Source organism: Meleagris gallopavo, chromosome 13 (genome assembly GCF_000146605.3).
Source record: "Meleagris gallopavo isolate NT-WF06-2002-E0010 breed Aviagen turkey brand Nicholas breeding stock chromosome 13, Turkey_5.1, whole genome shotgun sequence".
In the NCBI taxonomy this organism is placed as follows: domain Eukaryota; kingdom Metazoa; phylum Chordata; class Aves; order Galliformes; family Phasianidae; genus Meleagris; species Meleagris gallopavo.
In genome coordinates, this window is record NC_015023.2 from 6,454,320 (window position 1) to 6,478,229 (window position 23,910).

Sequence of the window (23,910 nt, forward strand, 5' to 3'; positions counted from 1 at the left end):
GGCCGGGGTGCGGGTGGAACGCGTTGTCTGCGCCGCTCAACGCCTCGTTTCCCTGCTGCGTTAAAGAGTACGTAGAAAAGCCGCTGAAGCTGGTGCTGAAAGTTGGAGGGAACGAAGTTGCCGAACTGTCCACTGGAAGCGCGGGACTCGATTCCAGTTTGTACGAGGACAAATCCGAGCATGAAAAGCACAAGGACAGAAAAAGGAAAAAGAGGAAGAAGGGAGAAAAACAAGTTCCTGGAGAAGAGAAGGAGAAAAGAAAGAGAAAAGTTAAGGTATGCATTCGTGCTTTTGTATATTAGCAAAAAAAAAACCAACACCGCCATGGAAGAATACCTTCAACTTTGCCTGCCCCTATTAGCAGACAGAGAGCAGGTATGCCTGCCTGTAACTTGTACCCTTAGTCATAGAATGTTTTGGTTGGAAGGGACCTTAAAGATCATTTAGTTCCAACACCTCACCACCCTCTGATTAAATACTTTTTTCCTAACGTCTAACCTAAATCTCCCCTCTTTTAGTTTAAAGACGTTCCCACTTGTCCTGTCACTATCAGACCGTGTAAAAAGTCGGTTTCCCTCCTGCTTGTTAGCTCCCTTCAAGTACTGGAAGGCCACAATGAGGTCTTCCTCAAACTTTCTCTAAGCTAAACAAGGCCAGCTCCCTCAGCCTTTCATCATAGGAGATGTGCTCCAGCCCTCTGATTGCCTTCATATGCTGGAGTGCATTCAGACTCCATGTATTGGTTTTGCCAATTCCTTTGTTTCAGATTTTCTAGAAAAAGGTGTGAAAACTCATCTCAAATACTGGCTAGCGTAAACACAGAAAGTTAAAAGCAGATATAAATGCTGTGTCTAAATAAATCGATTTATATAAAATAGAATTAAGACATCACTGGTTCTTAAGAAAATGTAATTCCCTTTTGGGATTCTTTACCTGATCAGTATTTATAACACATTTATTTGAAGGAAATGGTTACAATCTCATTTTAAACTTCCACCTCTTTCTTACTAATTTTTGTATAAACTTCAGAATCATCCCAGAGGTATCACTGGAGACAATTCTCTGTGTGGAGGCATTCCTGTCACGCTCTAAAGCTGTGTGTCATGTTTAAAAAAAATAAACGTTCAGTGATAGATTGCAGTGTATGCTAAATTTTTGTATTGACCAGTAGATGGAGACAGTACATAAAAAATGCAGGGTTTCTGAAGCCTTATAAACATGGTGTGCTTTTTGTGGTTTGTTTTGTTTTCATTGTGCAAGGTTGTTTTGAAAAATCTGGAGTGTTACGTGCAGTCATGATGCTGGTTTTGCAGGTCCTGAGGTTTTATAGCAATTTTTCTCCTTCTAGGAGGATAAAAGGAAACGCGATCGAGAACACCCAGACAGTGAGGGAGAGCAGGAACTGAAATGTCAGACCCCTATCAGATTGGAATTATCACCAGAGAAACCATTAACGAGTACTTTATCAAAACAGGAAGGTAGAAAAAAAATCTTTAGTGAATTCTAATTTTCTTCTACTGACTTGCTTTTTATTTTTGTTTGTATAACAAGTATCTCGACATTTTTTGTCATCCCCATGTTCTTCTCCAGCTCCTACAAGTATTGAAACTGTTACCATATACTTGTTTTGAAAAAGTAGTATCTACTGCCCCTGTCAGTATGTGTAGAATGTTGAGGCCAATGAGAAAAGTTTATCTACATATCCTGTTTTTTACCACTGTATTTGTTTACGCTGAATTCTCAAGTAAGATCAATTTTGTTTGGTTGATGACTAATATCTTGGAAGTTCAGTATCACTTGCAGTCAGTTCCATTTCATATCCTTCCTATCCACAATTCTTTTTGGTCTAGAGGTGGAGCAGACACCACTTCAGGAAGCTCTAAATCAACTCATGAGACAGCTACAGAGGTAAGTGTCCATGCTACAGGCTTTCAGAGCTGCAAAATGAATTTAATGTACATTAAGGGAAAAGGCCTATAAAAAGTTTAGTTAAAATATTACTGGATGAAACATATCATATTACTGGAAAATTAGGTATATTCCCTATATAAGAACTTTTTTCCCAGTGAGGTTGGAATAAAGTTACCAAAACTGTAATTTCGTTTCGATACCTTGAGTTCTCCAATTTTTTACTATAAAAAGGAAGTACATACTTCATAAATGTAGATGTGTCTTACTAACCAAATATATTTTGACTAAAATAATCAGATTTACAGAAGCAGTTCCTTCAAGTAAGCTCTGGTTCAAGGCATTCCTTCTTAAAGTCAAGAATTACTGTACGTCTTATAGTGATTTTGGAAAGATCTTTACCTTATTTTACCAGATTAAGCTCAAAATGTTGTTTGGAAGGTATCTGCTATCAGGTTTGGGAAACTGACAGCATACTATCAAAATGTGTGTCTACACACACTTTGCAGCTAGGAGTGAAAATCCTTAAGTCATAACTAAGCCACAGAAAAAGGCCTGAAACAGCAGTGGTTTCACCAGCATGTACTAACAGTGAGGAATTCAGCAGCATTGGCGTGGGAGGCCAGTCTGAAACTGCAGAGTTCAGGGGAAAGGGAAAAAAAATAAAAATCAACAGTTCTGGAAGATAAATTCATACCAAGTTATCAATCTAGCTTTATCCCAAGGAGAGAATATCAGGGAATGTTTAATTTTAAATAAGCTGTTAAAATTGTGTAAGCTGAAAATGAACATAACTCTGAATACATGTTCTATTGTAGCTTTTATTCCCTTCCATTAATTTCAGAGTAAGCAAGCCAGTTAATGAATGACAAGTATACATTCTTATCACATTAATTCCCTTTGTTTTATGTTGACCTAATTTTAATTAAAAAAACACATGAAGAGAAAAATCTCAAAAGCGTGTTACTTGTATTTTTCTTTTTAATCTTCTTGGGGATAGTTACCAAAATGTAGAACTAACTTCTAAGATATTTTTGTAGCACTTTTCTGGTATCTGGGTTTGCTTTCCAGCCTTTAGAAGTGAAAGACTGTGCTGACAAGAGCCATTTCTGGCTTCATGTTTTTGATTCTTTTTCAACTTAGTCTGTTCCTTTCTATTTAACTCTGAGCTCAATATGTTCTTTGTTATAAAGTTGAAACATAAAAATGTCCTTTCATATCTTAACAGAAAGGATCCAAGTTCTTTCTTTTCATTTCCTGTGACTGATTTTATTGCCCCTGGCTACTCCATGATCATTAAAAATCCAATGGATTTTAGTACTATGAAAGAGAAGATCAAGAACAATGGGTACCAGTCTATAGAAGAATTAAAGGTAATTCTGTGAATTTCATTTTGACTACAGAGATGGATTGCGTGCAATTTGCTTGAGCTCTACAATTTTAGGATAATATGAAGTTGCCAAAAAGAACCAGTACTTGTGCCCGAGGACATGTTTCTTATTGACTTTTTTGTGAGCAGCTAAGTTGTGGAAGAGAAGAGGAAGCATACCTCTGGTTTGTAAACATGCATTTCAAGATGGCATAGATGTTTTCATTTCTTATGCAGGATTATATCAGCTTGTCCATCAGTGTGTCAGTTTAGATCTTTACTTAAGAATGAAAACGTTAGCGTTTGTAACAGACCTCCCAGAAAAACAAGGAGTTGGGTTAATTTGCCTGTCAGTTACTTCATCATTGGCATCCTGTCACCTCAGTGTTAGCTGCTCAGCTTATCTAGGGATGTAGAACCACAAGTAGCAAAGGCCAGATTAGCTCAGTCCTGTTCACAGCAGGCACTTAACCCTGTGCTGTAGTGTCTAGTGGATCGAAGGCCCTGAAGGTATTGTGTACGCAGGGGCTGGGGGGGGGAATTGGGGTCATACTTTCAATTACTACTTTGTAGAACAGTGAATGAAGATGCTTATATGTTCTTATACATTTCTATGCAGTAAAAGGTTATAGGCAAGGAAACTGGCCTATTATTAGACATCATGAGTTCACTGGTTTTTATTTAGTCAAAACTTAGTCAATATTAACAGCTGTGCTTCTCTGTAAGCAAAAAAGAAAGCAGGGAAAAACTACGTTGCTTCACTGTTTCTCTATCAGCACCTGCTGATTTGTCAGGGAGGTGGGTAATTTTATTTAACAGGGCTTGCATAAAAACTTTAAAAATTAGGAGCAATACTGAACATTTAGGAATGTTTTCAAGGTGTTTACAGGCATGCTAGTTTTGAGACTTGAGTCTGATTGACATGCTTATTTCCATTTACCCTTTCAAGTACTCTTAATTAAAACTTTTCTTTGAAATTCTTTTTCACTAAAGCTCTAGATGCACCATTTGCAACAAGGATTATAATGCAGCATATTATAAAACTTTAACTTTCATTCCAAAATTGTTTGTACAGGATAACTTCAAATTGATGTGTACTAACGCAATGACATACAACAAACCAGACACTATTTACTACAAAGCTGCAAAAAAACTGCTGCACTCAGGGATGAAGATACTTAGCCAGGTAATAAAGGATACAAAACAAAATATTGGAAAAAGAAAAAAAGAGCTTCTTGCTTTCACAGAGTTGCATCACAGAATTGTAGGGGTTGGAAGGGACCTCTAGGGATCACTGAGTCCAGCCCCCCTAACGCAGGCTCCCTACAGCATGCACAGGTAGGCATCCAGATGGGTCTTGAATATCTCCAGAGAAGGAGGTATTACCAGATAACTTGTTTGCATTTAATATTTGATTTTTCTAAATTGCCTTTATACTTGCAAGCAAGTAAGAAAGAACTAAAGTTAAATTGTTCTTTGTGGTTAAGTTGTGAAAAGATTAATGTAAGCAGGAAACAGAAGGATTCTATTGTGTTTTTTAGGAGAGGATTCAGAGCCTGAAACAAAGTATAGAATTCATGGCTGATCTGCAGAAGACAAGGAAACAGAAGGACAAGGTAGAACTGCAGCTAAGTGGAGAAGATGAAAGTTGTTCTGGAAAAGACAAAGGAGAACCTGTGGATGGCGACATCAAAGCTTTCAAAACACCTAATAAGGAACACAAAAAGTGAAGTATTGTCTCATTAATGTTTAGAAGATGCACCCCTTTAATGCCACTGAAATAAGCTGACTTACTGGGGACTTGGAGGTGTGGTTTTCTTTGGTATACTGAGTATACTCTAACAGTCCATCATCTCAAGGGAGTAACATTTATGTAAAGTCAGAGTACCAAAATAAGAATGTTTGTCTTTTATATGATATCATCATGTTTCATGGGGATAATCTTTTACTGCTCAACAACTCCATTTCACTTATTTTCTGTTTTTATTAACAGTTACTAGTTTTAGTGTCTGTTTCATGTAAATAGTACTGTTTTGAAGAAAACTTGCAAACATGACCTTTTAAGTATCTCCTTACAAATAACTTTTCAGCTGATTTCAAGTTCCAATTACTATTTTTTGCATAATACTTATAAACGTGTAGCTACCAAATATTTACTTTCTAAGTAACTTTTAATGCCTAGAAACATTTCTTTTAATGTTCAGAAATACTAGGGACTTCATTTTCCTAGTTTTGAAAGTATAGGTACTAAAATACAGAGTGTGAAACATTTAATTTTTACCAAAAACATCCTAGTTTGTTTTGTCAGAGTAATGATGTAAATTTTGACATGCCAAACTATGTCCACCTGTATGGTTGAATTAAGCTAAACAGATACTTTTACCATCACTATCATAAAAAAAAAAAGCATTCATGGGTTTAAGTCTCTGTCACATTTTCTCCTTCTTTATTAAATAGTCCTATTAAATGCATCTTTTTTTTTTAATTGGAGGGGAGCTGTCTACAAAAGCAGTTTGCAAAAAGAAATTATCCACTGTCCTGTTCCTGATACTTAGCCATTTGTGTCTGTTACAGCTATTAACTAAGATATATTGGTTTTATTCATAGGAAGGACAAAGACCTACTTGAAGACAAATTAAGAATCAATAGCTTGGAAAGGGAACAAGAGCAGATTGATCGTATTGTTAGAGAATCTGGAGGAAAGTTAACAAGACGACTTGCAAACAGCCAGGTAAATCACTTTTTCCTGAACTGGGCTCAGGTAGCATCACTGAAACTCAAGGCACGCTCTTAGTACAGTTTATATCATTTTACACACGACTGATAATGTCAGGGTAAAGGCAGGAGGCAGGAAGAATATCAGTCAAATGCATGCAGCATGTCATCAGCAGAGCAAGTTCATCTTACATTTTCAGAATTCTTAGATAAAGTAATAGAGGAGGATGAATGCTAGGAATTTCAAGAAAAAAACTCCTACGTTTGAAGCATCCACATATCTGAGCAAAGGAGAAGGAATCCAGTTTGGTAAAACTGGGCCTGTTTCTACCAAGTATGAGTTACATATCTTATTACTTTTTATAGAAATGTTATTATTTATTGTAACTTCTTTATCCCTCGTGCCTAGATCAGTAACTGTTATCCAGTGAAAGGCTTTTTTAACAAAAAAAAAAAAAAAAGCAGTGTTCATTTCTAAATCTAACTTGATCTTTCCAAATCCATTTTAATTTCTATGGATAAGACAATTTTCATTAGCTGTTTCTATAAATTTAAGGACTGTGAATTTCATCTGGTGACGTAAATCATAATTTTATTTCAGTGTGAATTTGAAAGAAGAAAGCCAGATGGTACAACAACTCTGGGCCTTCTTAACCCAGTTGATCTTACTGCAGGAGGTAAGTTTGCATGGTTCAGGTAACAAATCACACCAAAGTGTTCTACTGCTTTTTTTTCTGCTGGTGTAGGTGGTCAAATGCCTATAGTTCTTAATAGTCTGATAATCTGAATTTAAAAAGCTGCAGCTGGTGGAGGCAATTGGGGCTGCATTGAGGAGCAGTTGGAAGGAACCATCAGTGGCCAATCCTCTTCCATTTTGCATGAGTTGTTTGTGGGAGATGCAACAGAGCTTTCGCCATGAGAGAAGAAACTAGCAGCCATATGTTAGGGTATTTTTAATTCCTGGACTCCCCATAAGTCAGGATCAAGTAGAGTGCAGTCTGTTGACCCAGAGGATCACAGATTCCCCAGAACTGGGAATTGTCCGAGTTCCAAATGACTTTGTCTCATCACTGCTGTCTGTGTAGTGTCACTAACTAGGATACAGGTGCTCAATTATTTAACTGTCATCTTACTGCAGAATTGAGCTGACTGTCTACATTAGACAGAAACTATTCTGAAAACTTCTCAACTGCTCTTATTTATGCAGTAGGAAACCTCAGCAAGACAGTGCAGCTTTTGTTAGGGGAGGCAGGAAGGAAGAAAACTAATCCTTAACCAGTGTTACCATGTAACCAGTGCATTATCTTGGGTTTGAATTCATATTTAAAATTACGTGCGGTCTTTAATATGAAGCAGTTGAAGAACAATGCTCTGAGTTGTAGCCAGAAATTTTAGACTAAACAGGATGCAAGTATTAAATAAGTTTGGACATCTTCTTGTGTCACTTAACAGTGCCTTATTGGTCTTGTGTTTTGATTGTATGCTATTGTAGAACCAGGTTACTGCCCTGTAAAGCTGGGTATGACAGCAGGAAGACTTCAGTCAGGAGTTAATACATTACAAGGGTTCAAAGAAGATAAAAGAAACAAGGTTACTCCAGGCAAGTGCTGATTGATTTATTTATTTTTGAAACACTATAAATCCTCCTTGTTATATAAACAAAATATGTTGATCTCATTACTAGTACTCAGTTTGGAACTTTTCTTTTTATAATAAAGTACATCTTTGCATGTATTTATAGCATGTCTAAAGAGCACACCACAAAATCTAGCTTAATTTACACATACAAAAGGGGAAGCATATTCAATAGAAGATTGATCTAGATTGAGAACAGAATCAATACCAGAGAGATGCAGGGGTTTCTGCTAGCTTTGAAGGAGCATAATGGGGAACCTGAGAACCGGTTACCAGCACCAGACTGAGTTTTCTTATTGGGTTAAGGCATACAATATTGTTAATAGAACATCTATAACTAAATATGCATTTAAGATAGGCATTATTAAAAAAAATTTGCAGGGTGAAAAGATGGTATTCTATGAATATTTGTTTTCTTCTTAAGAAATATGTTCTTAGTTTCTTCTGAAGAATTATTTGACAATCTCATCTCACTTTTATTTAATATGTGAATACCAGAGGTAATACTTAGTACTGTTGTTATTCATTAGTGACATACTTGAACTATGGACCCTACAGTTCGTATGCTCCGACATATGATTCTACATTTGCCAACATCAGCAAAGAAGATTCTGACTTAATCTATTCAACCTATGGGGAGGACTCTAATCAGGGATCATTCAGGTAATCAAACAGCTAGAGCATGCATTACAGTGGTTGTGTATGGAAACAACATGCAAATTGCTGCAGTATGGACCATGCCTGTGCTGCTGAATGATGTCACTGTGTCACATGTCTTACAGCTTTTTGTTTAGCAGTTTTAAAAAATGTCTAATCCCTAATGTTAAGTGTGTATAATGCTGTAATGTGATGGAAAGCAGTGACAGCAGGGTAGCAAAGTCCTAGGCTGCACCAAGTGAGGACTTGCTCAAATACAGCAGCTGTGGGCACAGAAACAAATAAAAGAATCTGCTTACCTTCAGAAGGCCTCAGGTATACAGAGATCTCCAGTGAGACACCCTCACCTCCACTGCCAACCCTTAAATGAGGTCTGGGAAGGGGTGGATCCTGGCTTCACCCCTTCCACTCACTCAGGTACATTGCATGCACCTGAGCTCCCCTGGGTTGGCCCTATCTTCCCACCAGGTGCTCAGTCACTGCTTCAGGCTACAACTTTCACTTCTGCTGTGCTGTACAAGTTTGCTTTCAGTTTAATGCAGCTGCCTGAAGATGCAGATTTTTGTTTTTCAATTCTTGAATCTGAATGTGTTCCTAGGCTACAACAGCTCTAGGCAATACAAAAAAATAGCAAGCCAGTTAAATTAAATTCTTTGCTACTTCTTGTGTTTTCCATGCTGTAGACATTGGTTAGCCTTTACCTAACAAAACTTTTTTTTGAATACAGAAGTAGTTGTCTTAACTATCTTTTGATCTTCCAGTATTCATGAATTTTTGATGAAATCGCAAGATTATCCTTTCTTAATGGCTGATAGCTTGCTTGATGTTCTAACTAAAGGAGGACATTCAAGATCTCTCAGAGAACTAGAAACGGTAAGGGTGAACTTGTGAGTTTTCTAGTCGTTATTCCTGGTGCACAAGCTATACAGCTAGAAAAAGATGACACTGATCCTAATAAGGGGCTCTCTTTTTAATGGTGAAATTTGAAAGTGAAGACACCTGTCTCCAGCGAATAGGTTTTCTAGAAAGATATTATGATAGTTTGTTAATTAGAGAAATGTGAAAATCAAATATTGTAGATGGAGCCAGAGTCCCATAGCCTTTGTCCATCTGTTCTATTTGTGCCAATTACAGTTAGTAAGAGAACAGCAGTGCTCAGCTTAGAGACAAGGTGATCACCGTTTTTTGTTTGTTTGTTTCCATGAGAAGTTTAGCACACTGCTAGCACCACTGCTTATTTTAAGAGAATATTAACTAATTTTTCTCATTGGTTAGTGCAGTGCTTTTAAACTCAAATGTGTGCTATGGAAAAATAGTAAGAAACCTGTGAGACTTCAGTATCCACATATGCCAATGAGACTGGAATCAAAGGGACTGTTTTGGTGAGCAAGATATGGGACTGAATTCATGAATCATCAATTAGTTGTGTATCTCCAGAAAGTAGTTAGCCCATCTACTGCTTTAGCCTACTCTGACTTGAATGAACACTCCCGTAATAAACAAATAATAGGTTTTTAGTAATGATTTGTAGGTAAGTGAAACTAATTCTGGGAACAGCTCACAGAGCAAAGATCAGACCACCAGTCTCCAATTCAGACCTTTAGACCATTACAAGTTTATCACTTCTGTTGTACTCAGTGGTGCCACTGGCTTACAGGGTTCCATCACTGTTGTTGCAAATATTAAAAGAAATGCAGTTATGTATTGAAACAATGTATTTCAGCCTGATTGCCATGCTGCTTTTTTTTCCTTTTTCCCTTTGAGGTGATATCACTGGGGAAAAACGTGGATGTTTGCAGAGTAGTAAAATGTGTACTATAACAATATATTTTGGTAAAAATATTGGTATCTGAAAAAAGCTGTGTAAAAACAGCTGCTTTGTAACTTGGTTTTACAGAGAGAGCTTGCATCATGTACCTCAGATTAAAACCACCACATTGTAAGATTCACTTTGATCTTAAGGAAAAGATTAGTTTTAATGCCTGCTTTAAAAATCCTTTCTGTATTCAGCCCCTGGAGGAGGATGAAGGGCCCCATGAAAGAAGTGATGCATTAAAAGAGGTAAGGGTAAAATTTTTATATCTGTAAGCTGCTCTAAGAAATGCATGTTTAACACCTCACTTATCCCAACAGCCAAAACCCCTGCAGGTTACGAAGCAACACTAAAACTTTGCATGTAAATATATGCTCTATGTCACTTCTGACAAATGCATAGAGTCATAGAGTTGCTCAGGTTGGAAAAGACCTTAAAGATCATTGAGTCTAACCACAACCTAACCATACTATCCTAACTAACAACTCTCTGCTGAATCAGCGTAGGCATCGAGAGCACAAGAATATTGTAAAAGTCAGTCTTACATAAATTTGACTGTGTCAAGAAAACTAGAAAAAAATGCATATATATTTGTGATTGCTTGACCACTGACTCGATCTTCTGGTTGGAAGCTGTAGTTGTACCATTCCCCCTAAAAACGTGATTTAATATAAGGTTGTAATAAGTGTGAAAGACAGTGATACATAGCTCCCTTTGGGATAGTTTCTTAAGGAGCTTGTGTCCCTGTAGGCATGCAGTGTAGCATTGCAATCATTTCACCCAACAAATTTTGTTCAGAGAGAAAGTGTAATAGTACAGGGAAAGAGCTGAAGCCTTCATTTCCTGTCAGTTCCCCACTGGTTTTAACTTTTATTGTCAGATTGTTCATCAATTCAGTCTTAGGTAAGCTCATGTTTATAGTCTGGTTGCTTTTGCTGGTGTTAGTTTACTACATCATTTGTGCATGGCCCCACTGTTTTTGGCACATGCCCATTCCTTCCTATCTAAGTATGAAACATAATAATGGGCTGAGTAGCTAGAGAGCAATGAATGTTTTATAGGGTATCATTACTGCTGGGTTTTTTTTGTTTTTGTTTTTTGGAGCTGACTAATTTTAATTAACTTAGCATTCTGATTTACCCAAGACAACTTTGCTGTTTTGAGGATGATCTAAATATTGTGTGAATTATTACTTGCTCTTTTTAGATTATGGAAATTGATATCGCTGCAAGATTGGATTCTGCTCATAATGACAGACTTACAGCCCTAAAAGCTGTTACAAACTTTGGCATGCCTATGGAAGAGTTTGATTCTGAGGGTAAGTTAGCACAGTACTTGCAATTTTGATATGCATCTTTAACTTCTAATGAAAGGTAGTTAATGTTCTCAATCTCTCTGCACAGTCAGCCTTAGTGCATTTTATATCATAAAGTACAGGTACTCTCTTTACTTAGTCACGGACTTTTCTTCTATAAACAGAGGCTGAAATCTTCCAGAGGAAACTTGATGAAACAACAAAGCTTCTGAGAGAACTTCAGGATGCTCAAAATGAACGACTAAGTACAAAACCACCCCCTAATATGATTTGTCTTCTGGGTCCCTCTTACAGAGAGATGCACTTGGGTAAGTATATTTCTTCTGCTCATTCTTACATAATTGATGAAGTCCCGACTTACATCAAAGCAGAGGTGTAACAGAGTGGAATCTGTGTCCAGTTTGATGTAGCTTGTGAATTTATTTTTCATTTTTTGTATGGAAAGCCAGATGGAGGTTTTAAACAATAACTACAAATAACTGAGCTATCTTAAAATTATAGTTTTTTCAATGCCACAGGGCAGATGATAGCCAAGCACCTCTAACTTCACGATTTTTCCAACGTCTCTGAACAGATGTTTCTTACATTTTACCAAGTTTTTATTGTAAGGATAGTTTTATTCCAGGTTTGGTCTATTTTTATTATGGCAATTCACAACAATCATCTATTTATTTATCTGAGCAAAACTCCTTGTCTCACTGATTTGTTATACAGGTAATGGAAGCCTTCCATGTTAGACTATGCAAAGGGTGTCTGTTCTGCAAGTAAAACTAAGTTGTGCAGTATCAACTGCAGTGTACGTGATCTGAAGTAGCCAGCTCACTGAGAAAAGATAAAATGCTACCAGTGTTGGTCCAGTTGCATTTGTGTAATTAAACACTGGTTATAAGATGAAAGACTCACGTCAGCAATTTTGTGTGTGTTTGTGTATGCAGCTTACAAGTACATCCACTTATCTTTTTTTAGCGGAGAGAGTAACCAACAATCTGAAGGAACTGGCACAACAAGTGACTCCAGGTGACATTGTTAGTACATATGGAATCCGGAAAGCAATGGGAATTTCAATTCCTTTACCTGATACAGAAGACAGTGGGGTAGATTTGACAGATGGTGAGTATCCAAAACTGTTGTGTAGCATCTGTACAACTAAAACAAAACCACGATCTGCAAATCATTAGAATGGCTTGTGGTACAACTTACAGTACCTAGTTTCAGCTTTTTTTAAAAAATTGTGTTTAATGGAAAATTTCTGTACTTGATCTCAGTTCAAAATTAATCTTTTGGATATATGGAACTTTGGTTCAATTACTCAAAATAGTTATTTTATCGTTCATCTTAAAGCATTGCCAAATTTTTAAAGCTTGGCACTCCATTAAATTCTAGTTTTTCCATTTAGAGTGAAGTTACAAGAAAAGAGTTGAAATTACTCACTTGCTGAAACGAGGACATCTTGCTCCCTTTTTTGCCAGGCTTTTAGCTGTGCTCTCTTTTTGCTTTCTTTGGCCAGCTGTAGTGCTTTTCTAGTTGACAGCATCAACTCGTTTATCTAGCAAGAACCACTGATTGTGCTGGATTAGGAGTCTGGTCAGTGGAAAATATGAGTGCCAGAATCAAGATCTCCCCCTTGTGGCAGTGGCTTAATAGGTCATGTAAACTATAAAAGCACACCTAAAATTTGTTCGTACTCATTTTATAAGGCAGGTAAGAATTCTGTTTCAAGAAAGATAACGCAACAAATTTACTCAAGTTGTGGCTCATAAAAGACTTTTTAACTAAAGTTATTAAATAAGAACCAGATTGCTTCAATGAAACTAGGAAATCCAAACAATTACTGAGCAATTTAGTTTTCATAGCAGTGTACTGCAAGAGAGGCCACATAACAAATGCAACTGAAAAAAGACTCGTGGACTAACAGAACACACACTGTTAACTGAGGACTGCCTACACAAATAGCGAGTGTCCGAGAAGTTCTGTGTTGTCTGTGCACTTCTGTCATTGAAAAGTGATAAACATGCTAACTGACCTGGTGTCTGTTGCGAACTTTCAGAGTTTCAAGAACCCAAAAAGACTGTCACCATCACTGAAAACGAATGTGGTCCAGTTACAGTCTGAAGCGTCAGTTAAGTTTACAGGTGTTTGTTTGATTCTATTTAAGAACCAGATAAACGTCCTTCAGGTGCATTCACTGGGCATGTGTATATTGTGTGTTAAAGAAACTACTTTTGTTTATTAAATTTTGGAACCGAAGAGTTTTGAAATTGAGTTGTTTGTATTAGAATTTCTTCTGCTTCATAAATGCACTTACTATTCTTTTGCCATTCTTTATTATTTTATAGGACTTCTGCTGCATTTAAATTCTCTTTCCATTATTATGTGTCTGGAAAGTCAGAGCATATGTGAAAACAAGCCTGTATAGCATGCAAAGACTCAACCACAAATTTCCAAATGTGATACGTACACCTGTGTAGCTGAATCTGACTAAGACAAAAATAATTAGTGTCTGAATGTGAAAGTCTCCCTTTTCAAAATAACTCTGCAACAGGCAATGTTGGGTATTTTTAATAGTTGTTACCCTACAACATTTACTCATGTTAAGATTCCAGTGTTACTTTAGACTTTACAGCAATGATACACAGTAGTTCATCTCCATCTGATCAACAATTTATGTGAAATGGCATGAAACTGAAACGAAGAGCTAACTTAAAGGTAAAGCAGAATAACAAATTCCACTCGATCTCCAGCCTTATGTCCAACATAATCTTTATAATTCCTTTCTTCCTCCACTATAAAAAGGAGCTGCAGAGGTGCTTGTCTGCTTTGTTGTTTGTTTTTTTTAAACTTCCACAATTCTTAAAATTAATTCCTAAAAAGGTTGAACTGTCACCCTGAATACTTCCCCAGTAATTTCAATTGTCACAGAATGTTTTTAGTTTACTAATAAAATAGTCACTGGGGTTTTCTTCCACAGCAGTGGCTAATTGTAACTGATTACCATGACGTTCTCAAGGGAGTGAGTTTTTCCATTAATATTTATATTTAAACTTATTTTCATGCTACAAGAGAAGACAAGATGTAAAGCAACAGTTCCAGCCAAATCATTGTTGGCTCAGTTTTTAGCATCTAATTTCCTATCACCTACCTCACTTACCTATCATATAGTGCAGTAGGAGGCCACAGGTAGCAGAAAACAGCACTGAAATTATACTTCAGTATAATTGAATGCAAGTATCTCAGTATGCATTTGCTACCTTTATAAATTCTCATAAATATATGTATCAAATTCACTTTGCAACCAAAAAAAATTTACTAATTCTATAGGGGGTATAAGAAATACAGCTCCTGTTCATGGGTATCACAGAATTGCAGGGGTTGGAAGCAACCTCAGGAGAGCATAGAGTCCAACCCCCTGCTAAAGCAGGTTCCCTACAGCAGGTGGCACAGGGAGACAACCAGCCAGGTCCTGAATATCTCCAGAGAAGGAGACTACCACGTCTCAGGGCAGCCTGTTCCAGTGCTCCATCACCCTTACCGTAAAGAAGTTCTTCCACATCTCTTTATGGAACTTCCTATCTTCAAGTTTTAGGCCACTGTTCCTTGTCCTATCACTACACACCACTGAAAAGAGCCTGGGCTCATCCATTTGCCTCCCTTCATAATAACTGCAAATACAAACAAGTTTCAGGAAATTGTTTATTTAATAATAAAAACAAAAGTTTGTTCTTTAAAATAGATTGTTAATTCAAAACATTAATAGCTCTTCAGATTAGATACAGTGTCATTTTCATAGTTCAAAAAACAATAATGCTGTAAAGATTTTCTAACAAGATTACTTTCTGTCTTAAGTTCACAGTTCTCTTAAGATTAATGAACAGTTGTCTCTTAGATTGAACTTTTTTGTAGTTGAATAGTTTTCCTAGTATAGTATACAATTTCTATAGTATACAAATCCATTCCTAACAAGAAGTCATCTTCAGCTATGAATCCCTTTTTCTTTACATAAATCTGTTACCCAAACTAAAATTCAGTGAGCAGTACACAATGTCCTTTTAAAACAACAACAAAAAAACTTACTAATTCCAGTTCAGAAGCAACAGGTTTCTATAGGTTAAGGTATGCCCAAGCAAGTCACTAGCCTGACAGGCAATACAATGTAAACAAAAGCATTTCAAAATGCTGTTAGTGACAGTCAATATTTTTCCATAGATAACTTACATCTAAATTCTACTAGTCCTGTGAACTTTAGAGCCAGCTCTAGCTATAGGCATGATGCACTTTTCAAAATATATTAACAAGGCAAATAGCCACTTCACCTAACTACCATATGACATGAAAGACTGCTGAGTCTTTCACACATGCATGGTCCTTATAACACAATAAATAAATATCTCAAAATAAATGCTTGTTGAGCATCTGGTATTACAAACACACATCGTACAAGAGTAGCAAAAGCTCTTTGAGAGTTTATTCTATTACAACACTGACCTGATACTGAGAAGACACTAAGTATGAAGCTTCCATCCTCAGCAGAGTCCATACATGAGCCTGACAACCTCAAACTAAGGTTTTCTAGCCTGCTATTTTCTGTTGGAGAATTACTACAAACATAGTTTTGACCTACCAATTTGACAAAGACTCTAAGTACAATTTTTAAAATCCACAGTTGGACATGAAACAGTCACTTCATTCCCTAAAGAAATTACACAGTAATTAGAAAGTGGCAGTAATGTATATGACTGCTTGTTAAAATCTTTTCCAGTATAATTTAGTATGAACCCCTCAAATTAGTAGATGCTGCTGTTTGTAAAAGAGTAAGGCTTAACAAAGCAGATGTTGCATTTATTAATCACTGTGCTGTTTAGTCATACTCCATGGCATACAAAGGGATAAGGGGAGAACGCATCCGTAGTTAATACATATATTTAGCCACAAGATCTCATCATTAGAAAAAATGGTCATCTCCACCAACAGAAGATAGATTGATTGTAAGTAGGTAAAGGCTAATTTAGACTTTTGCTTTAACTGTTAACACCTTAAAAACTTTACAAACCAACTTACAGCAAGCCAATTTCTGTGATCACCTTACCAATGCACTAAGCCTACTTTTCAGCATTGAGGCTCTGCTCAAGCATTTCCATTATGAATGTGTTTTTCCACATATCCTTTTGTAATCTTCAAAACCAAATTGTTTCATAAACTGCATTGCCTTTAGAAGGAATGTAAATCAGCAAGAAGCCAATCAAATCGAAGAAACAAAATAGAAAAAAATTAAAAAAAGGAAAATTCATCTCAGCTGCAGCTCTGTTTATACAGTATCTGCTACCGTTTCTAATACTATTTTATTAGATCCGTTTTTCAGCTTCCAAATAATTCAAAACAGATTATTTTCTTCTACAAAAACATTCAAGAATGCAGTCAGTATGCTGAATTCCAGCTGGATGTCACTACTAGAAGCTGGTACCAGAGTCTGTCTAACCAAGCATTCAGCATAAACTGCATTAGGTATATTTTTTTGAAATTTCAAGCCGGATTTTTAAAGACCATTCTCCTATATGACTGTACAATATATGCATGCAGGTGCTAAATACAGAGGCAAATAAACACAAGGGGCAACATATATAATGTAAACACCCTGAACTAGATGAAAGATTTCTGGACAGCTGCTGGTTAGGAAAACACTTGCATAATACATGATACTGCAATGGAGGAGGAGAAGATAATGAAGAAGTCATCCAAATCTGTGCAATTACTTCTTTTTTTTCCACCTCAAAGGCGCTTAGCTCAGAGTTTACTTGTATTTCTCTTTCCATTATCCTGCCGTCTTCTGCCATGAAGTTTGTTTAGCATTAACAGCAGGATGTGCGGCGCCTGGAGTATCATCTCAATACGTCTGTGACAAATGCAATACTGTGTGCTATGTGACAAAAAATGAAGCAGTGGAATATTTTAACAGGAAAGGAGTTCAACAGTGCATCCACGTAGTTTGTTACTGGAGCTATTAGACTCTCACAGTGCAAGTAAAGAAAGGAACTAACAGAGAATGCTTCACGGCAATTCCAGGTAAATCCTGAAATCCTTTCAGGAAAAGGCAGTCTTTTTCAGACTGGTGGTTTGCTAGGAACTTTTCAGAGCTTCTTTCGAAGATAAAAAAAATTGAAAAAAATAAACACCAAAAACACACACATTCTCCTATCTTTCGATGCAGAAGAACTATGAATACTATCTATATATTTTTACAATAATCTCCTTCACATAAGGAGGGAAGTTCTAAGTCTTCACAGAAGGGAGGCAGTTCAAAGTCTACTTGCATTAACTTTGTCTTAGCCTCAGTTCAGTCCAATACCTTGGAATTTGGCTGTCTCGGTGCAAACAAAGTAAGTCCTCAGTTCTCCCTTTCCTTTGACATTAATGAGTCCTCTACATTCACAGGAATATCCCAGGTCCTGTAGTATTCTACTCGTTTCTTCTGTGACCTTTATGTGAAAAATAATTAGAAAACTCTTTCGAAATACTACAGATTATTCAAAGAAAAAAAAAGCCCATAACCAATTAGAAATAATTTCTTAGAATTTCCAAAGCTTATACATTTATTTACCTGGATTTTTCCAAGCTCCCCTGTACTCTCCATCCTGCTAGCAACATTAACGGTGTTACCCCAGATATCATATTGAGGCTTCCGGGCACCAATTACACCAGCAATCACAGGACCATGATTTATCCCTTTATAAACAAAAGCAGTAGAAAAGTAGAAAATTACTTGATATCTACCTTCATTATTAGCTATAAGTTGTCAGTCTCAAGGAAAGACAAAAGTGGAAAACTGCACCACACTGACTTTGCTGTGCCTTTCTAGCAGTATTACCACTGATCTAGTACTGAGTGGTACCTAGGCCTAGGAGATGTGAAATTACTTATTCACTGTATAATGGAAAGTCCAAGAGCTAGGGTAGAGCTCATGCCAAAGCAAAACTTCTAGTCTTAATATATAGAAAAAAAAACACTTGTATAATGGTAACACTGACTTTATTTAATTACAAGCTATCTCCCTCTTCACCTGTACCTGTAGTTTTCTCCAAACTGATCCAAGCTGAAGTCCTCCTGTTGCTCCTTCCAGTGATTAGAAAAAGGCATTCTTCAATTAGCTTGGCATATTAAAAAAGCTAGACTAGACAGTACTACCTTCAACTGCTCAGCACCTAATAAGCCTAATAAACCTAATAAGCACTTAAATACTGTATTCAGTGTTAAGTTTATTGTCATGGAACGCTCCATTTGCCTAAATACTTCGTTTTTGATTTTTATGAAGATGAAAAGTTGGTGCTCTTGACAACTTACCAATACGTAATCGGAAGTTGTTAAAGGAATGTCGGTTGATGCCATCCAGTTTACTCATCAAGGCAATTCCATATTCCACCATAATCCCAATGTGTGCATGTTGTCTCTCCTTATCCTACACAGTTTGTGACGTGTTAATGATCAAATAACAACATAGACGGTTGGACTTAGGCTACTCTTCCAAAACAGTACCATTAGTGTATAAAGTATATAAGGATAGGGCCACAGAATAAAATGGCATAGTTCAACAGATATTCAAAATTGATTCAGTTCAATTGGCATGGTTAGTTATAATCAGTTTACCTATCTCCTTTTGAATTCCACATTTAATGTATCTGCTTTATAGGTACATGCATATGTACATATTATATGCATCCTAATCTCCTGCGTAATCCCACTACGATGAAAGTGAGCGTGAATATAGAAAAAACTGCTTTTAATTCTTCTTGTAGAATGTTTCAGATTCAGATCTAACACAGCACTAGGAGAGTCTCTTTTTGTACACGTTCTCAGGTATCATAAAAAGCTTCCTGTCAAATTCTGAGATGGCTATTTCTCTGGCAGCAATTCTTTTACTTCCTTGTCATTAGAGCTACTGTTATGCCTCTAGAAATGTTAAACTACAGTAATCAGAGAGAAAACGTGTAAGAAATATACTGGGCTTACAGTCTTAATGCTTGCTTCAAAAATAGTAAATGTGAGACAATAAGCTTTCGTGACCTTTTCCCACGTTTCAGAAAGTCACTCTTGATAATTTCCTTTTTCCATGACATTTTCTTCTGTGACCTTGAAATGCACATGCAGACACCGTAGCCTCATAAAACACAGAACAGTGAAGGTTGATTTCAGAGAAAACTCACCTGGTTGTTCTCTTGGCCTGGTGTGACACTGAGGCCAGCTGCTGCCATATAAGTGCTTCCAATTGTTTTTATTTTTTCAACACCACTGAATTTAGGTTTTAACAAGAGCTGTTAAGGTAAAGAAAATAGAGACTTTAATAGCCTATTTCAGCGTCTGCAATGAACATCTCTAGGAATACTCACCACATGAGCATTAGATATAAGAAAGCACTGAGTATTCATTTCACTGTCTTGCTCTATGAGTTCATATAATAAAAGCAGTGAAATTCATGACTTTCAAGCCATATTACCAATGAATGAAATGATCCCATGATCCATCAGATGGAATATATTTTATTTCCAAGATTGCAAGGCTGAACTCAAAGTATTAGTTCAGACTAAAGGTGTTTTCTCTCCGTCGACTGCTCACAAATCTAGTGAAGCTTTTTACAGTAAGTATGTAATCCAGCCCACTTTAGCCAAAACCTTCATTACCTCATCAAAATCAGCAATGATTTCATTCAGCAGTCGCAAGCATTCCAGACCTTCTTTATTGACATCGCACTCGGTATAAAACACCTTAAAATCTGGCACTGATGCAAACATGACACAGACACAGTCATAAGATTGATGGTACCAGTCCTACAGGAAAAGAGCATAATCACACACTGTCAGCAGCTGACTTCCACCACAGGTATTCAAAACCACGATTATTGTTTGCAATGGGTAAATCAAATTACAGTTTTCCTATGAAGCTACAGTACTTTACAATGGGTGTGTCCAATTTCAAGAGAAAAGTTAACAAAGTTGATTTGCCTACAATCTATTTATCTCCAAGATTCTAATCTGTTCTAGACCGTGCCTGTTTTCTGCCACTCAGCACGGCTATAAAATCAGCAATATTTATTCTGATAACATGCTGGCAAAATCAGAAGGATGTCTTTGAAAAATCATTAATGATCAGCTTTTCTCACAGGGTTTGTTAGCACAGAGATACTTGGTGGACTAATTTGGTTGGAAAGAAATCCTGTTTTCTCCAGTAAAATATGGTCTTTAGAAAGCAGTAAATCAGCGTTATTTGGCAAACACAAACTGTGTCCCAAAGCTAGGTGGCCAATTCTGAAAACAGATTTCAGGAACTGACTCTAAAATTTGCCTTTTTTGAGCTCTCCTGGATAGCTCATTAAATTTACAAAGTGACACAAGCAAAATGGAAAATAATGTGTTCTGTGCCACAGACATCCAATTTACTGTCATTAGTAGAGAGTAAACCTACCTCATTTCGCTTTTCACCAATGAAATAGGCAGCGACGTGTGCTGGAAGTACATTTTTCCAGTAAAAGCCTGTTGACGTTCTCCATTGTTTCAAACTGCTCATGTTCTTTTTAAACTTATTCTTCCACAGACAATCCAGTCGACAGTAATAGTCAATCTGCAAAAGAATACAATATGATAAATTAATTAAATACATATAATATCTTGCTGAAACATACATGAGTCAAATTATTCCGACAGTGTGGAGGCAATAACATTTCTTTAAGACCTTCTGAACTTAAACAGTTACAAACAGTGTGCTTCACAACTGAAGGTAAAAAAAATAAGAGGCAGTCACTATGAATAAATGCCATTCAGTTAGCATCAGGTGTATTAAAAAAAGGTATTTTATTAATTGTGTGATTGTTTTTATGTTTGATTGCTACCTTGATTTAGGATAATTACATTTAAATATAGATGGATCCAAAGTGGAGGAAGTTCAAAAAGTTATGATTAATATAAATACTATTGAAAAGAGTAAAAATGTTCCTGCCTTTTAACAGTTGTTTTTTTTTTTGCATTATTTACAGTTAACTACAAGAAAAGAATTTATATACATCTATATATACCCACATATACATTTACATTTTATTTAAATTAACTGGCTGCAAGTAAAAGAGAAATAACCTATTGCTTTTTCAATACATACCTGCTTTGCAAGTAATATTAGGGTTATGTAAAACAGAACCAGATATATATTAATCATTATTCTTGGCTCTTCAATGAAAAGCCTGTAAACAAGAAAGCAATACAAAATCCTCTGTATTAATCCCATATGCTTAAGAGTTGCTTTGGGGGTAGGGAGGGCAACAGAAAGCATAGCACACATATAGATCACCAATGTCATTTTTGCCAATGGCTGTCTGGTTTTGTCATTATCTGATAGTGAAGAAAGATTACCATTCAGATCAGTACATGAACTGTTTCACACAACAACAAAACAATACTGAAACTTTGTTAATTGTTGCAAGGAGATACTGCCCATAGTGTCCTACAGAAAACAGCCAACAAGGCCTTCAAATTCAAAAACAAAACTTTCTTATTTGTAGAAAGGAAGCTGATAACAAATAAGAACCAGAATTACTAAAAAGTCAGCCATTAAATTACTCCGTGGAAAGCTGAGAGGCATTCATATTTTTTAGTAAAATCAGTTCCTCATTACATTTTGAATTTTCAACAATATATCAAACTAAATTCTCATGATATGATTAGCCTGGGATTGCAGGCTAAATTAAAAGCTCATTTAGGCTTTTTAAACTGTACAGAGAGCTCACAGTTGGGCTCTGCAAAATCAATTTATTCTAATCATCAACTATGAGAATATGCTGAAAATTTGAGAAGGAGACCTGCAAATGAACAGTAAAAGTTTTCCACATAGTTTTTATAGTTTCTTCAATTAGATCAGGGTCTGTGTCACTGGGGTTAAACTTACCAAAAGGCTTTATAGTGTCTGACTGATGCAATTTTGATATCTTAGTATTATAGCTATTAGACCAAAATCTAACATCTCCTTTAATAGAACATTATTGTTAATAAGAAATTTTCTACCACACCTGGTAACGTTGACAGAGACACTCGTGTTTCTATATGGAAGGGTATTAAAAATGATGAGGTATACAGTTACAGCAATGGACAGCAGGAGAACTTTGAGTTCGAAGCTCATTTGAAGAAATACTGAGCAAGCAATGAACCCCAGAATGCAGCAATAAGCATAATACTGGAAAAGAAGAATTTAAATGCAGTTGCATTATTCAGCTTTGTGCTGCATAATTTAAACAAAAGAAACTATAATCACCAAATACAATTAAACCTTTATTCTTAATTGAACTATAGTGCAGAATTTAACACTTCTCCTATTTAACGCTTCCTCCTACTTTTTTAATTTGTCAGAGAAAAACCTTTAAACAAAAAGCATCATATGCCAATATGTGCAGCATCAGATTAAAACTAAAGAGTATTGAAAATGTATCTTCTGAAGACTATGAATTACTTATTACGAGTTCAGGAATAACTTAAAGCAGCTTTATAGTCCAACTAACTGGCTCCAAAGCAGGATCTCCAGAATTCTGGTCCTATTTTCATAGTGCTCTTAAGCTGATCCTACATTCTCATATCATTCTTTTTAAAATGCCCCCACCACCCCCCCAAAAAAAAGTTCAGAGCCACACTTTCTTCATTACAGCAGCAGCAACTGAAATACCTGATTTCATGAAGAACTTTGCTGCTGCTAAGCACCTAGAAAAGCTGGTTTTTTGAGCAACAAAACCTGACAGTTGTCAAAAATAAATACAGCATTCAAAGATCTGGTCTTTAAAATAAAACGCATTTACTACTTACAGTTTCTTCAACGAAGTATTCAGTTGTGTTTTCAAATGACTGATTTACAACCATGCAAGAACAGAAAATTACAAAATTAGATGAGTATAATCTGCATTAAATGTGTGTAACTTATCTGTCCTTAGAGCATCAATCAAAGGGTCTTCACACTGGCTCAAAAACGTGTTTATCATCTAAAGGAGTGGCCAGGTGACAAAGGATCATCCCACAGACTTGAATGATCTCTAAATACAGTGTTTTGAAGTTAAAGAACTAAAAAAATTAAATCCCTTTTGTCTAGTTATTGAGTGCTGCATCTAACTGTCCCTGACACAAATGCTAGGGAACAGCTTCCAAAAGTGCAGAGTAACCAAAGCAAGCTACGTCTTTAGGTTAATGCACTACTGATGGAGACTTCTGAAAATCCTAGAAGATGCAGAGTTGAGTCACAGTTAATTACAGAAAACACTTCAAGAACTGCCTTGTGGAATCTTTGAGTTCAATGACTTAATTCTATTTTTATAAAAACATGAAAATGTATAAGAATACTGCATCCATTTATATTAGACACACCATCCAAGCCTTATTTCTTTTACCTTAGAAATGAAGACATAACTCACATTGGCAGTGCCATTCAAGTCATTTGATCCAGTAAAGTTTGCAGCATTGTCCTTCTCAGTAGTCTCATTTATTAGCA

General features: G+C 36.3%; 2 protein-coding genes across 2 annotated transcripts; one reads left to right on the forward strand and one right to left on the reverse strand.

The window, feature by feature from the left end:
* Positions 1 to 5: 5 nt before the first annotated feature.
* On the forward strand, positions 6 to 13,721 carry BRD7 (bromodomain containing 7; the record flags this gene model as incomplete). Its single annotated transcript, XM_010717796.2, has 16 exons — positions 6 to 275; positions 1,349 to 1,478; positions 1,851 to 1,908; positions 3,137 to 3,281; positions 4,353 to 4,463; positions 4,819 to 5,003; positions 5,885 to 6,008; positions 6,594 to 6,669; positions 7,485 to 7,592; positions 8,158 to 8,290; positions 9,046 to 9,157; positions 10,295 to 10,345; positions 11,304 to 11,415; positions 11,577 to 11,720; positions 12,379 to 12,522; positions 13,460 to 13,721. Coding segments are annotated over 16 exons (1,968 nt in total), but the record flags the coding sequence as incomplete, so codon positions are not given.
* Positions 13,722 to 15,403: 1,682 nt separating this feature from the next.
* LOC104913014 (adenylate cyclase type 7-like) lies at positions 15,404 to 23,891 on the reverse strand. Its single transcript, XM_031555435.1, is given in 12 exon segments — positions 15,404 to 17,882; positions 18,005 to 18,129; positions 18,745 to 18,859; positions 19,605 to 19,712; positions 20,079 to 20,225; positions 20,860 to 20,913; positions 20,915 to 20,970; positions 20,973 to 21,015; positions 21,547 to 21,628; positions 22,451 to 22,614; positions 23,235 to 23,273; positions 23,810 to 23,891. Coding segments are annotated over 10 exon segments (987 nt in total). The 5' UTR covers positions 22,561 to 22,614; positions 23,235 to 23,273; positions 23,810 to 23,891; the 3' UTR covers positions 15,404 to 17,735.
* Between the last annotated feature and the right edge of the window lie 19 nt (positions 23,892 to 23,910).